This window comes from Calypte anna, chromosome 1 (assembly GCF_003957555.1).
Source record: "Calypte anna isolate BGI_N300 chromosome 1, bCalAnn1_v1.p, whole genome shotgun sequence".
NCBI lineage: Eukaryota > Metazoa > Chordata > Aves > Apodiformes > Trochilidae > Calypte > Calypte anna.
In genome coordinates, this window is record NC_044244.1 from 63,689,428 (window position 1) to 63,704,789 (window position 15,362).

The following is a 15,362-nucleotide window of genomic DNA, read 5'->3' on the forward strand; positions in this document are numbered from 1 at the left end:
CTACAATCCAACATTACTCAAGCAAATAGCATGACAGGACTCCATGCATTCCAACTCTAGCTTCACAGAACAGTTATTTCACACAGCCCTCAAGTAGAAACCCCACTTGTATACACAGGCCTACTCCTCAAAGGCTGTTGCCAATACTCCAGAAGAAAGCTACAAAGAACTTCACACACATACATTTTTATTTTCATAAATAAAGTTTTACAGGCTCAGGCTTTTTAAATCACATATACAGAACAGAAAAATGCCTGACCAAGTAACATGAATTAAGCTACTAACCTTAGAAAGGAATGCATGCTCTCTATAACATCAAACCTTAGCCAAATGGGATTTCCCATTGGTAGCATAGTAATTTACTTTACAGATTAGACAACTTGAGAGAGATGTGGCCAAAGCAAAGAGAGTGACCCTAGAAGGACCTCTGGTCCTTACAGAAACACAACAGTGCAGAGAAAGCCAGGAACCCAAATGGGTCCATTTTCTAGTGTCACTTCTGGATGAGTATGTGTGCTTTCACATCCTTTAAGCAATACATTCTAATCACAAGTAGAGAGACTAAGCACAGCAGGTATGCAAAATTATTCAATTGAAAAACAGATACTGGGTGACATGGTAATGTTATATTTCAACATTTTAAATTAGCAGATGCTTTTGCATCCCTTTTCAGTATGGCAGTGGAACAGATCCCACCTTCTCTCATAGAGGTTTAGTCCAAAAACTTCCTGTTGGCATTAGCACCAAAGAGAGCCACTCTGATTTCTGGCATCATCTGTCAAGAAAGAATGCATCAGTTACATGCAATGGGCAATAAAATTACTGTACATTCTTCATTGTAGGCACTGTGTAATAACTAGGCTAGGCTTTGAAATTAATAAGTCATTTGAGTTTTCTGCAGCCCTTATCTGATGACACTTTGCCTGCTACTCCTATAAACTTGCCAATATTGCAGCATCAGAGATGCCAGAGCTAGCTTTTTTCCACTACTGTACAATAAGCCACAGTTTCCAGTACTCATGATAGCTTCTGCAATTCAAGTTGGCCTCAGAATTTCAACATCTTGACTTCAGTGCAGTCATAACAAATATTTCAGTATCATAATTGCTAGAGTTTTAAGCCCATGCTTAATTCAAAAGGCATCATCCTGGGAAAAGCCATGTTTGTTGCAGGAAGCACAAACAGCAGGCAATTTCCTTCTTTCCATTACAATGTAACTTCTTACTTGCCATCCACATTGAAATCTGATCCCACACACTATTGTGACTGTTAACACATTGGAAACACAGGAATTTAATTACCAGACAAAACTAGTTAATTCTCTCTTGTTCACCTTGGTTTTTAGAGAAACTCACCTGCTGGGCTACAAGATCCAGCCGACTTTCCAGGGTATTGGAAACCTTAATCTTACCATCACTGTTATAGATTTCAACACCACCGGCACTAGAAAGGGGGAAAAATAAACCCAAAAAACCCATTAAATTCATGGTACATCTCCAAGCCAGAATGTGGCAAAGATATTATTCCAAATTAGCTTGACTTCTAGTCAAGTCAGACACATAGGTAAGACTTTAATTTAAAAAAAACACACTATCTTTTATTTATGATAATTTAATAGGCATCAACCAAGAGTGATCAAGTTCTAGAGCAGCAGTGCAAAGCATTTTTGGAATTACTAGAGACCACAGCTACATACAAGGTTATGTATTAGATCATTAGCATGATATAAAAGCAAGTGGAGCTATGAAATCTGATGCTTCAAAAGAGCTTCAGACTCTGTATTTTATTATTAATAGACAGCTTTCAGATTTCAGGAAGTGAGGAAAAGTGTTAAAAATGTTGTTTGCTGTGCCAAACATGACAATGTCTGACTATCAGAATATACAGCTTTGTGCCATGCTCTTTATCATAGTCTATATGGAAAGAGAGCCTTAGAAACGTAAATCACCCCATCATGGATACCCCATCAAGTACTTATCCTGTAACACCTTATGACTCAATTTGCTTTATCCTGAGAGAAAGCATGGCTACACCCAAATCATCTCTGCTTAAAAGACCAAGACTTTCTACATACAGTCATTCTATGCTTCAGTATCATGCTGGAGGTTGCCAGAGAACTTTTACTGACATTTTTGATTCAGACAGTACTTTAATGGAGGACACTGCAGGGTCTGTGCTTGATTAATACAAAAATAGTGTCAAATTCCACTAGAACAACAGCAGACATACTGTGGGTATATTTCATACAGAATTGTCTGAGACTGTTCTTTTAGGAGCTATGGATTGGAAAGTTGCTTTAAGTTAATGCTTTGTGGGTACGACTCCCATTTTCCTTACATGTCCTCTGGCAGGAAGTTGTCTTTGTCAATTTGAACATCCACATCCCTTTTAATGGCGTTTTTGTAGTTGGGAATGCTCTTCTGTACAGCAGTCTAGGATAGAAGAGAAACCTCTAATGAGCATTGACAAATGCTAGTGCAAAGCTTGGGTTTGGTCACTCATTCATTTGTAGTTATAAAACAAAGGGATTGAAGCCCTTACCCCCCCTTTCTTTTTTAATTAAGCAAATGTACTCCAGTATGGCTTTTGAGCCAAAACAATTATTATTCTTAATACAAGAAAAGCTTGTTTTCACTTCACACAGATGGGACCTGGGCAGGAAATGTTTGACAGTCAGGTCCCAGACTTCACAAGGAGGATGCTGTCATATTGTTCTACATGTCTTACCTTAACCATGGAGAGATCCTGTTTCCTGCATCGAACAACTATTTTGGGCTCAAGCAGCTGGTACAATCCCTGCAGAAGATAACCATTACAGTATCAGAGAATAAGCATTTTAATTGTCTTGAAATTATTTAACCAAGTAAGGAAAGCATTTGATCAATCTAAAAAACCAATGTTCGATATTATAAGCCCTATTTTACTATTTGCTTTCAAGTTCACCTGATACAGACATTCTGTCAAGACAGCACCAATATCTGTGAAAGAGCCCACAACTGTGGATTGTATATCACTTTGTAAGCTTCAAGTTGGGAATGTAAGTGCAACAAAATGTATGTATCAGAAAACTCAATTGCCCAGACAATATACATGGATAGGTAATGATTATTGCTATCTAAGTAGACTGAGCATGCTGCCAAGCTGATGTTCTCCCATGTAGCTCCTGAAGACACAGAGTGGCTTTAGGTGCCTGTTTTAATAAGTCCAGCCTTGTAGTTCTTGTAGTATTGTATTAGAATAGAATAGAATAGAATAGAACAGAAGAGGTTTAGCTCCAGTTGAAAGGGACCTACAACAAACACCTAGTCTAGCCATGCGTAATGATGCATACTGACTGACCTCTCACTGGATCAAACTGGTTGTCAGTCTCCTCTCCCAAGCAACAGGTGATAGAACAAGAGGAAACAGCCTCATGTTGTGCCAAGGGAGTTTCAAATTGGATATTAGGAAAAACTTCAATTAAAGGGTTGTCAAGCATTTGAACAGAGTGCCCAGGGAAGTGGCTGAGTCATTATCCCTGGAAATACTTAAAAGGTGGGTAGATGTTACAGTTAGGGACATGCTGCAGTGGTGGAACTGGCAGTGTGCTAGATCAACAGTTGGACCTGATGATCTTAAAAGGTCTTTTCCAACCAAAAAGATTCCATGATTCTATGAAATCTAATAAGCCAAGACAGATGTGGCTAGTTGCAGGAATGAGATAGGTTTGTTTGACGTATGGCAATACCAAACCTAAGTGTGACAAAGAAGCAACACTGAGTTGGAAGCACCATCTGGTAGGAAAAACTGTTAAGAAAACTCCAGCATCAGACCGTGGACAGGAGAGCTTGTGGCTGGCTTCTCTGAGCAAGAGGACCAATTCACACCAGAAGATGGCACCAGTGGTCACACAACTGACCCTGGCCAGTGCTTTACTGGATTTTTAGCAGTTAATTTCTGGGGCAAGAAGGTGGTATTATAAGTAAGCGAAGCTTTGATTTCTGCTTTCTATGTCCGTCACAGATGCACATCACACTACATTAAATGTGTCAAAGTCACGACTTTTAAATCTCAAATGAAGAAAAGATTTTAAAAGCAGGAAACTAATGACTTCTCAGTTTGGAGAAACATCTTTTGTCAAAGGTGAATTTGGTCCAGCTAATTACTGCAGAAGCTTAAAGCATGCATCCTAGATATGTGTGTTACAGTGTATGTGCATCCATCTGCAAGTATTCTTATTATAGAACTGCTACTTGGTATACTAGGTTTTAAACCCTAAAATAAGCTGCAGCCTTATCTGTTCAGAATTCAAGATTAAAATATACAGAAGATGTGATGTTTAAAACTCAAAGATCACCCAGCAAGATCTAGACTCTAATACAGCTGTAACCTTTGGTGGTTTATGGTTGAAGAAAGACACCTAGGAAAATAGGGCCATGATCATCTATTTTTTAGAATTCAAATATTTACCTGTAGAACTAGTCCATCCAGCAGTGTCTGGTACCTGGGAGAATCCTTCACCACCTTGGCAAGCCTCTGCTTGGCCTCACTCAGCAAATCCTGCATTCAGAACAAATCAGATCAGTGAAGCCCATCTGTGTGGCATTTGGTTCCATGCCTACCAACTTTCTGTACTCCTATTATAACTATCACACCCTGCCAACACGTAAATGTACACTCCAGCTGGTGCTCATCCAAGCTAGACCTTATTCTCTGTGCATGGCAAAATATCCTTTCCAAACAGTTTCCTTCTCTCTGCCCTAATCTGAACTGATTATAACTTGACAATAATTCTTTTTTCATACAAAAGGGAGACCTTAGTAGTAAAAGGATAGCATTTATAATATCAATTTTGACAAATTAAATGTGTAGTAAATAATTACCTATTGTAAACTAATCAAATTGTCCAAATAACATTTTTTCAGCTTTCTGGTTGAGCAAAGAAATCTAATGTAGCTTTTTAATCAAACAATATTCATAATAGCTAATTTTTAATTATAAGTAAATGCAAGTAAAAATTTAAAAGTGAGATCCTATTTTTCAATTGAAGTGGCCGATTTTTATTATCTTTATTCTGCAAATTTGCATCAGATGAGGTTGAATTTTTAAGAAATTTGACTCAACTTAAGCACAGCTTCTAGAATGGAACTATTATCATTACTTCAGATAAATAAATTGTCTGATTTGGTATAAACGTTTCTTACTGTCCTGCCTCATGCTGTTTAGAAGAATAATAAACATTAACTCAATTGGTACCAGGATATAAGATGATCATGATTTAATATCATGGTCAAACCTAGTTAAACTGTCCACTCTAGAGTAACACAGCATTTCTGGAACTGCTCATATCTCTGGTTCATGAAAGAGGCCAAAGATCTGGTAAATGAACAGAGAGCTAGCAGCATGTGACTTTAAATGGTTTAAGATGGGGAACACTGTTATGCATTACTCAGAAGCATGAGGCTGAGTCAGCTGATAAATGAGGAAAAGATTACCCAGCAGAGACTATCACAACAGAGTTAGCTCATTAGCCACCCACCCACCTTCCTCTTCTCTGTGAATACAATCTCAAATTTGAAACTAAGTTTAAAGAATCAATAAACTCTCCTTTTTCATGGTACCATAAACTTGAACATAATCCACTTTTTAAATTTTTTGTACAGGTCTCACAGCTTTTCCAGCAGCTCAACAGCACCATCTAGCAGAATCTGAAACACTCAAACTGTTTCTGAGACGGCCAAGAGATAATGGGAAACCTGCAAGCTGCATAATGAGCAGAATGAGAATATACTACACGTGGTGTAAGATAAACATAGTAAGCCTGAACTAAAGAGTAGACATAGTCTACTCTGATAAATTATCACTCACCCTGTATGTCAACAAGCAGAATAGCTACCTACTAGAAAAAGAAGCAAACCTTTTCAATTACTAGGGGTTGCTGAAAGAGAAAGAAAACCTCAGTTAGTGGTGTTTTAAGCCTACTTGACTAAGCCATGCCAGCTTTAATTCATAATGTTGCTTCAGGCAAACAGGACTTCAAACTTCTACCAGCTGCACAAGAGAGTTTCTGCTCCTTTGAGAAATAAACTACTGTCCAAATGATAGATACAACCACTGTCTTCAATGTTCCTGGCAGAGAACTGTGTACGCCGAAAAGAGCAGGTAATATAAACTGTGAAAACAGGCTATAAAGCAAATTAGTGAATCTGGATGAAATCCTTAATGACTTCTCAGACCAGCTGCGAAAGCCATTTTTGCATGTTGAAGCAAACATCACTGAATCACAAATAATATTTTCCTTTTGAGAATTGCTAAATCAATTCCAAACAGTAAGAATAGAACCTCTATGTCTTTACAACAGAGATACTCACTGCAATAAGGTCATCCCTTGCTTTGAGGACCTTCAGTCTTGCTTGATTCATCAGGTTGGACATCTGGCTGCATGATAAAGTTGAATCAATCCATCATACTTTGACAAAACTGCAGCATTTTAAATGTATACTTTAAAGATAACAATTCTTCTTTAATAATGAAGACTGTTCAGTGGTTTGAATCTGTTTCTGAACCTGCAGAACTGTTAACAATGTTAAACCTGGTCCTTCAGTAAAGACCCACAAAAACTAAACCTGGCATCACTGTTTGTCCCACAGCAACAGATTGGGTATCAAGAAATACTACGGATTCTCTCACCACACTTACTAACAATTATGCTATCGTAGCTCACCTTTGACAATTTCTCTCCAGAAAAATTAGAAACTCATAATTAGAACTAAACGTTTAAACGAAGCCCATTTGCCAGGGAAAAGGTTTTATATAAAACTGGCAATAAAATGAGAGGATAAGCTCTGGTTAGTCATCAAACCTAAGCAACTTACATTTTCTTTTGCTGTTCAATTTGTTTCTCTTTCTTTTCATAATATTCCATGATTTTCAGCCTCTGTGTCTGAACAAGGCGACCCTTCTCAATGTTGAATTCTTCTTCTGCCTACAGTAAAAATTAAATAACTGAAGTGGAAATTGATTCCATGGGCTGAAAAAAACAGAATCAAAATGAAACAGCCATGCTTTCAGAGCACACTCATAAATAAGTCAGGATAATACAATTTATAGTTCCATATATAAAAAATTTTCAACCAATACTCAAGTCAAAGGAAGTACAGGATGTATTCTGCTGAACTAGGACCCTACTAACTAATACACAGCTTGTTTTATGAATTGACTGACATGTTTCCTTGCAGTATTTATTCCTCTAGCATAAATTTACCAAATTTTTGTATTATATACTGTTAATCAAAACTCATTTTATCTGAGCTGAAGCTCAAGTTTTTGTAGAATTGGCCCCTCCTTTGTGACTCCAAGAGATTTTACCTAACACAAGCTACCCAGTCCTCAGTGTCCACAAACTTCATTACTTTAAGTAATTCTTACACAAGTGCAGTGACAATACAGCTATTATTTTTTTAGAAAGCCTAGCGAGACAGCACGTGAAAATTCATGGCAAATCTTCCTATTTATACCTGAGAATCCAATCTTGACTTCTGTTTGCAGATTATCATAAATACCTGCTTAAGTATTGAAAAAAAATATTTGTACAGATCTAAATGTTTCTGGAAGATTAAAAGTAATGCATATGCTGAGTGCAATACCAGCAAGATATTTCAGTATTGGCATCATGCAGATTGTCAAGGTTGTAAGGCATCCCTTATATCCTGCATCTAAACATCTATATGCTTTCATCAGATTAATACTAAACTGTCTCATGGCTTAACCTAAGTGAAGAATTCTGCAAATAATTCAACTTACACCTTCGATCTAAATTTATGCTTTAGGACACCAGGACACCTACTAAATCACATCTAGAATTAAGCCTGCAGGTGACTACACAGGTTTAGATACAGTTATGAACTTGCTTACAAACTATCACCAACCTAATTAAACCAGTTTAATTTCCACTTTTTATAATTTTGGTACATGTATGAAAGCTTATGAAGATTACTAGCATTATTGCTTGATTTACTACCAATGTCTTTGCCTCACATGCTACGGAAGTCAAGCAAAAATTAAAATTCATCCTTCTAACATCGTGTTATGACAAATCTTAGCAGAACCCATCATTATGTAGAGAACTCCCCTAGAACTTAGTGATGTCAAGTTGTATATAAGAGGTGTTCCACTTCATCCAGCCTATTCACATTACCATTCAGCTCTTCTGATTGCTTAAGAAAAAAACCAGTGAACTTACATATGAATAAATTAATATTTAGCAACCACTAAGAAAACTTTGATGAAAAAGTAGCCCCAATTTGTTTTGATTTCTGAGAAGATAGCTGTATTTGGTAGCATTTTTTTTTGCTACGTAATCACTAAACGTGAAGTAAGCTATAGCTTACAGAAGTGTTTTAAGACTGCTCTGATGGCAACAATCAAAACAGGATGTCAGATGCAGTTTTTCTTTGCACTTACTGACATTGAATTTCCATTTTTACCTTTGCATCTATTTCTTCAGCCTTTTCATTGGCTTCCTGTTCAATGAAAGCCATCATATGCTTGATCTGTAACAAAAGAGAAAATAGAATATTTTCTATTGGAAGAGGAAATATATATCTATATATTCCTAATTTGTACAGTAGCCGCCTCCATAGTTATTTACTAATTCATATGTTTTTCAAGGAAATAAAATTGAGCGTACAGGTCAAAGAGTCAGCCATTTCATCACAGATTACAAGAATTATTTTTTTCCCCTGAATAACTCTATATAATGCTGTTTCACTATCACTATAAGAATGCACTCCAGATATGCAACCGTACAAAAAAACCTCCAAACAAACCCAAGAGTCAGTTTGTATGAATGTGAGGCTGAGTATTTTCATTCTTCACAAGTGAGAACAACTTCCCCCTTCCCTCCCCCCCACCGAATACTAAAGTAAAAATGAAAATTCTCCCCCTTTAAAATTAACACAGTCTGTTTGTTACAACATTTACAACAGAGTCCCTACTCCATGTCAGGCACAGATGGCATTTGAATGAACCTGAGCATTCCACATGAGATGACCCATGAAGCAAAAAGGAAAGGGCTACTAATCACTCTGGTCAGATCTGTACAACCAAAGTTCCTTTGCAGACTTGAGAAATCTTTCTCAAAAGAAACCATAATAAATTAAAAATGTCAGTATATGGTTCAGCTCAAAAGGACTTTATAAAATAGTTGCATACTAGTTTGGAGAAACTGGGGAAGAAGACAGAGATAGTAGTGCTAGTTAAGATTAAGACCACATCAAGTACATCACATGCTGCTTTACAGCCTGGTATGCACTACCAGATCCTACCCAAAGAATGCTTTTGAAACTACCTCAGAAAAACTATAAAGCACAAATCCAACATCTTAGAGAGAAAGAAAGCAATTACACAGAGTTCTGCTTATATATCACCTCTCTCTGTAACCAGACATTAAGTTTAGGTTCATGCTTGGGGCAGTCAGTAAAGGTATGGTGCTTAGGGACATCGTTTAGTGCTGGACTTGGCAGTGTGGTAGGTTAATGACTGGACTTGATGATTTTAAAAGTCTTTCCCAGCCAAAATGATTCCATCATTGATGCCCAATCAAATTGCAGCTTTGAACAGGTACAGCTATTTCCAAGGGCGGGTGGAGTGGAACATATACTTCAAGTATATGGACCAAAAAGCCCTACTGAATTTGTTCGCACTTAGTGACAAGGGATGTTTTGCAGACAGTCTGGTCTGAATAATTGTACACAGAGGATTCCATGTATATAATCTCATGTTGAGATTAAATATTTTAAAGAGATAAGTGTCAACATAAAAACTGAGCCAACATGCAGAGGAGAACCAACACCATGACCATATACATGAAAAAAACAAGTGAACAGACAAGTGGAAGATTTTAAGCATGTGCAGTGGAAGAAGTGAATATTAACACCTACATCCTCAAAATAAATTTGCGGTTTTTCATTTACTTCTAGCTTGTAATGTTTCCAAGTGTATGTTCACCTATGGTGTCAGGGTGTTCAAGAAATGTCTGCATAGCAAAGAATAGGATGGAAGCAAGCTGATATGGCATTCACTTCCCCATGTCTGAAAAATGGGACAGTGTTATTACTTCCAAAATCTGTTGTACTGAAATCCCTTTTTGCTCTTCATAGAAATGAAGAGATCCTAGTGACATCTCCAATTCTACAAACAGGATTAGTTTCAATAAATCTGACAAAAGCATATTTTTTAAACAAAAGATTAATTAGAAATTACTAACTTTAGCATAGTAGTACTTCCTGTAGAAAGGAAGAAAGGGTTTCTCCCATCAGCAGCTGCATATTTACCCTTTCCATGAGAAGTTCTAGATTGGCATTACCTAGAAGTGACTAGCCAGATTAGATATAACAATCAAATAAACACCTTTGACAGAATAAAGCAAGTCTATTAATGGGTTAAAATCTTGATTAGATACTATTTTCAAAGTGAAATTAAAGCTCCATGGCAAGTAGTTAAAAGGACCAGATGACAAGTTCATACTAGATTTATAGCCATTCAGAACTGTCATGCCATCAGCAGCATTCTCTTTTCCAGTAAACTGGATTACTCCCATCTGGAGTGTAAAACAATGACAGGAAAGTAGCAGAAGTGAAATGCTAGTAGCATTACACGTTTAGTATACCAACAGATCCTGAACTAAACTTCAAAGTTCAGATCCACAGTGGCTGAGCACAACCATCCTAATGTCAGCTTCATTTTTATTGTCTTTGTGGAAGAGGCAGGGAAAAAACAACCAAACTTTGCAGGCAAGAGAATGTAACATTACAATTGCCCTTTTGGAGAAGGACAGTCTACTGATTTTACTTTCAATGTGATGCTTCTCTGCCAAAAGACTATGTTTACTGAATGAGAAAGCAAGACACAAAGCACTTATGATGCAAAGGACAAACAGAACTTTGCTGATGTGCTCATCACCTGTAGAAAACTCCACAGACCAGTGCTGCCTGGATCTGTGCAGTCTTCAAATGGCATGTCATTTTCAACCTAGTTCAAAGCAGTTTTTTTTTAAACAAGGACGGTGTTTACAGTCAATAAGGACAAAGTGTCCTGCCTTAGGAGGAAGTGTTCACAGTCAGGCTTCAGTGCTGTAAGTTTCCACTGCAAGAGAAGCCCAGGTTGCACTACCCTCCTTAGAATATGAAAATGAAAAAGGCATTTGAGAGAGCTGAAAAGCCTACCAAAATGCTGTTACATCTAATTAGATGTACTACAGCTATAAGAAAAAAGAGATGGTAAGTCCTTAGAGAGCACCATCTAAAAAGACAGTACTTATCTAAGGCAATGTATTTATCTTCCTTAAAGTGCAATTAAACACCATAGATACCATAAAGACTACTCATGACTCGTTTCATTACAATCTGGCATAAAATATCATCAAAATGCTTCCACAAAATTCCCTAGAGGATGAAAAATCAATCCTGGAAGGCAACACAATCACCTTTTCCCGAGACTTCCCTTTCTACTTAAAAAATACCCTGAAAAGATCGTTTTCCTTCACCAACCCTTGCTATCGCTTAGGAGTGCCTCTGCTGTGGAATAGTAGGGGACCTTATCCCACAACGAAAACGTGAATCAGCCCTAGCTGGCCTGTTGGACTGCCGCTATCCCTCTTTTTCCAACGGGCCTTTTACCAGAGAAACGGTCCTTACAACTCAGGCACACCGCAACCCCACAACTTGCACAGCTTCAGGGCAAGGAAGCCGCCGACGACTCGGCCCAGCCCTTCGGTGTCTCCCCCTCGTACACTGGGTCTGTCCTGCCAACTTCTCGCCTGACCCAGCCGCTGGCCCTGCTGGGCCGAGCGCAGTGTAGCGACGGCAGAACCAAGCAGCGGCCCGCTGCCCGCCTTAGGGGCCATCAGCTTGGCGTTCGGGCAGGGGCCCGCAGCCTTACCTGTTTCTGGACGTCGGCATCGCTGAGCGCCATGGCTGCGGCGACGGCGGCGCTGGGGCTCGAGAGAAAGCAGTTGGGGCCGTTGCCGACCGCGAGTGGAATCAAATCCGGTTCGGGTCACAGCTGGAGCTGCTGCCGCTGCGTCACGCCGCCCCGCCCACCTGCGCCTACGAGCCAATAGAAGCCAGAGCTGTGGGAGACGTCATTGGGGAGGGGGATATCCTTGCGTGCGGCAGGCTGCCATCTTGTGGCCCAGAGCAGCACTTGCTAGTAGGGCCCTTCGTGAGGGAGGAGGGGGCCGTCTGACCCCCTCATCCCGGCGGCCGTCGCCCTCGAAGCCAGGGCGCGTCCGCTCGTTTCTTCCGAACCGGCTTGCTACCGCAGGACTGTCACGTTATGGGGGGAGGTCAGAGTCCAGGAGGGAGATATCATCTTGCCCTCGTGTCCGGTGTTTTTATAAGGCTAGGGTGGGAATACAGTGTTCGGGTTCAGAAAGAGCTGAGCTTCTTCCGAGAAATGTCGCGACGTGCAACTTGTAGCAGAGGGAAATTAAACAACGAGATAAAGATGTTCGTATGGACCTCGAGGAAGTTTCTTCTGGCGATGCCTCAGGCTTCCCTTCACGGGGAGCTTTGGTACCTCGAGGCCGCTTTGAGCTGTCTATTATATAAAGCTGTGAAATACCATTTATCATGTCTCACCATTTTTCAGATTTGGACTAGCAGAGAGAGATAAAACTTGCTTTTTAACCAGCACCTGAGATGCTGAGTTTTGTAGCAACATTATGGAGCAGGAAGAGGAAAGCAGAAGGGTGCGGGACACAGCAGCCCGAGGGGAGGGGGAGGCTGAACTGGCAGCGGGGGGGCGGGGCTGGAGGTCAGGCTGTAGGGTGGAAGTGGCTCTCACGAGGAGTCCTGTGATGGGACGCTCGGCTTTGGTTCTACTTTTGTGATTGACAGCTGTCATACCAAGAGTTTCATTGTAGGAATACATGGTGGAGATTCAAAGCTGCCTTCTTTCTTTTTCTTACTGTTATTAATATTACTACCTTGTCATTTTCTGATGCAGAAGCGTTCAGGACCGTTTTGAAATGCCATGCTGATTCTTCAGGATGCCATTTACTGCTCCCGTTATTTCCTCTGTGGCAAAATTTAATACAGTCTTCATAACCTGTAATTGCATTTGCTTATTCTTGCTGGCAGAAAGCTTCTTGCACTCTGCAGCTATATTTACTGAAAAAAAAAAATAGGTCCTTAAAAATTAGTGTCAAAAGCAGTATTTGTCATATTTATATTTATATTTCATTAATTTTTACCGTGCCTTTTTTTTTTCTTGTGAAATGTAAAATGTGTATATAACCTCAATACTTTTCACATCTCATTTATGTTACAACGTAGGGAATGAGGTTGTCTTTTGGGTCTTGAGAACATTTTAGTGTAGAGAAACAAGATAAACCAGGTGCCTCGAGTTGCCAAAGAGTGGGTGTGAGTCCACCTGTGTCTGGTTAGGGCAGGCCCCCTATTACCAGGGGGCCAATAAAGGTGGGACACACACCCATCAGAGAGCAGCTCACTCTGGTGCGAGGCAAGGGAGAGGCCAGCAGCTCATCGAGCCTCAGGAGCAAGAAAGGCTCCTCCTGCTACATTTTAGTATTATTTCGTGCACAATCTAAATAATATTACAGAAACTGGGAATATATTTAGTCTTGCCTTCCTTCCTCCGATTCCAGCGCTCTGAGACACCCACTCCCCCAAGCCTTACGGCAGCCTGCTTCGGACCCCGGCCCACACCTGTAGTCACCTGAACTGGATTAGGACCGCGGAAGCGAACTGCCATCCATTATCATTATATTTCTCAAAACACGCGAGGAAAAGCCTAAGGGAAAAAAAAAGTTGTATTTTTCTTTTGCACGTGAGACTTTGAGGGGGGGAAACACGTTCAGGCCGGCGTGGGCTCTGCGAAAGGGGCTTCCCTCCTCCGCCGTTGACCTCTGGCGCCGGGTTGCAGCCGAAGCGGAAAGCGCGATCGGGCTGCCGCCCCTCTTCCCGCCCCCTCGGGAAGTCACGTCCCGCCGGGCCCCGCCCCGCGGCGAGGGCCGTGACTCCCGTCACACACACACACACACACACACACACACACACACACATATACAGCGCGCGCGCGCTGCCGTGACGTCACGCCCCTCCGCCGTCCTCCCCGCCCCTCCGTCATGGCGGCGGCGGCGGCAAATTAGGGCACAGCTCGCACCGCCTGGGGCGCGCCCGCGCGCGCGCGCCCACCACACCCCCCCCCCTCTCCCTTCCCCACCCTCTCCCCACCCGGCGCAACGACCCGAAGCGGCGCCGATCCTCGCCCGGGCCCCAGCCCGCCCGCCCGCCCCCTCCTCCTCCTCCCCGACCCTCTCCCTTCCCCTATTCTCCCTACTCCTCCCTCCCCCTTTCCGCGCCCCACGGCGCCCGCAGGTGAGTTCGGGGGTGGGCGGCTCGTTTATTGATTGTTATTTATTATCTGTGTAACCAGGGAAGCTCGGTGGCCGCACGTTTCTCCCCCCCCTCCGCCCCTTCCCCTCACGCTTCCTCCCCCAGCCCCCGCCGCGTTGTCTCTAAGGGGAGGGGGGAGGCAGCCGCACGCCGCGGGGTCGGTGTCCGCGGAACTTTCCCGCGGGGGCGGAGCGCGGCGGGGCCACGCCCCTCAACCGGCGTTGTTGCCCCCGCCGTGGCTGCTGCTGAAGGACGCGTCCCCCTGTCCCGGGGTAGCCCCGGGTGTCAGCTGCCGGGCCTCCGGCGTGTCCTTCCCCCGAGCGGCACGGAGTAGGCGCCGCCCGGGAGCGGCCGGCCGGCCGGCCGGCCAGGCCCCCGCGGTGTGGGAGAAGGGCCTGTTGCCCCCTCCGCCCCTTGGCGGCTCCTGAAGGGCGATGAGCCGGCAGCTCCTCCGCCGCAGGGGCTGAGGCCTGCCCACACTTGCCGCTGCCTTGCGTGGGCCGTGGCTCCCGCCCGGACCCCGCCGGCTGACTCATCCCGGCTTTTCGCTCCTTGCCGATCCTGCCCGGATACAGATCTTTCTCTCATTCATCGCCGTAGTAACCGAGTAGCTTACGCTCTGCTCTCGCAGGCTTCTCGTCTGCCCCGGCTCTGCCTTTGTCTGGCCCTGCTGGGACTTGAAGTCAGCGCTGGGCTTCTGCCTCACCGATCTGTATACCCCTCCATGTACGCTTTCAAACCCAGATAGCGCTTGGCAAATTAAAAAGGCAAGTGAATGAAAGCTTGTTAATGAAAGCTGGCTTTGTTTTAGATTTAATATTGTGGTAAGGCAGTTTAAAGCTGGAAAGGGTTGAAAATCTTTATAGTAGCTCACTCATGTAATTTCTGTTTTTCTTCCTAAAAGAGAAATTTAACCATTTGCCTAGAATGCTCTCTTAATTATATTTCCCTCTAAGGTCAACT

The 15,362-nt window shown here is 42.2% G+C and overlaps 2 protein-coding genes across 2 annotated transcripts in view; one reads left to right on the forward strand and one right to left on the reverse strand.

The window, feature by feature from the left end:
• Window positions 1-170: 170 nt before the first annotated feature.
• ATP6V1E1 (ATPase H+ transporting V1 subunit E1) lies at window positions 171-12,305 on the reverse strand. The gene is made up of 9 exons (XM_008504460.2): window positions 11,920-12,305; window positions 8,466-8,531; window positions 6,855-6,964; window positions 6,351-6,417; window positions 4,450-4,539; window positions 2,728-2,796; window positions 2,338-2,432; window positions 1,356-1,443; window positions 171-775 (listed from the first exon to the last, which is right to left on the reverse strand). Exons 1-9 carry the CDS (start codon window positions 11,950-11,952, stop codon window positions 713-715), a joined length of 681 nt encoding a protein of 226 aa, XP_008502682.1. The 5' UTR covers window positions 11,953-12,305; the 3' UTR covers window positions 171-712.
• A 1,798-nt stretch (window positions 12,306-14,103) lies between these two features.
• BCL2L13 (BCL2 like 13) overlaps window positions 14,104-15,362 on the forward strand; it is a 42,501-nt gene continuing 41,242 nt past the window's right edge. The window contains exon 1 of the mRNA XM_030444737.1: window positions 14,104-14,381. The gene's annotated coding sequence lies outside the window, so the exon portion shown is untranslated. The remainder of the gene's footprint in view (window positions 14,382-15,362) is intronic.

Bases quoted from the DNA above. Each gene is read 5' to 3' on its own strand.
- ATP6V1E1 (XM_008504460.2), bottom strand. From the start codon at position 11,952: ATGGCGCTCAGCGATGCCGACGTCCAGAAACAG. The intron at 8,532-11,919 runs GTAAGGCTGCGG...CTTTTGTTACAG, and splicing joins ATGCCGACGTCCAGAAACAG to ATCAAGCATATGATGGCTTT. The intron at 6,965-8,465 runs GTAAAAATGGAA...TTTTTACTGTAG, and splicing joins CTGAAGAAATAGATGCAAAG to GCAGAAGAAGAATTCAACAT.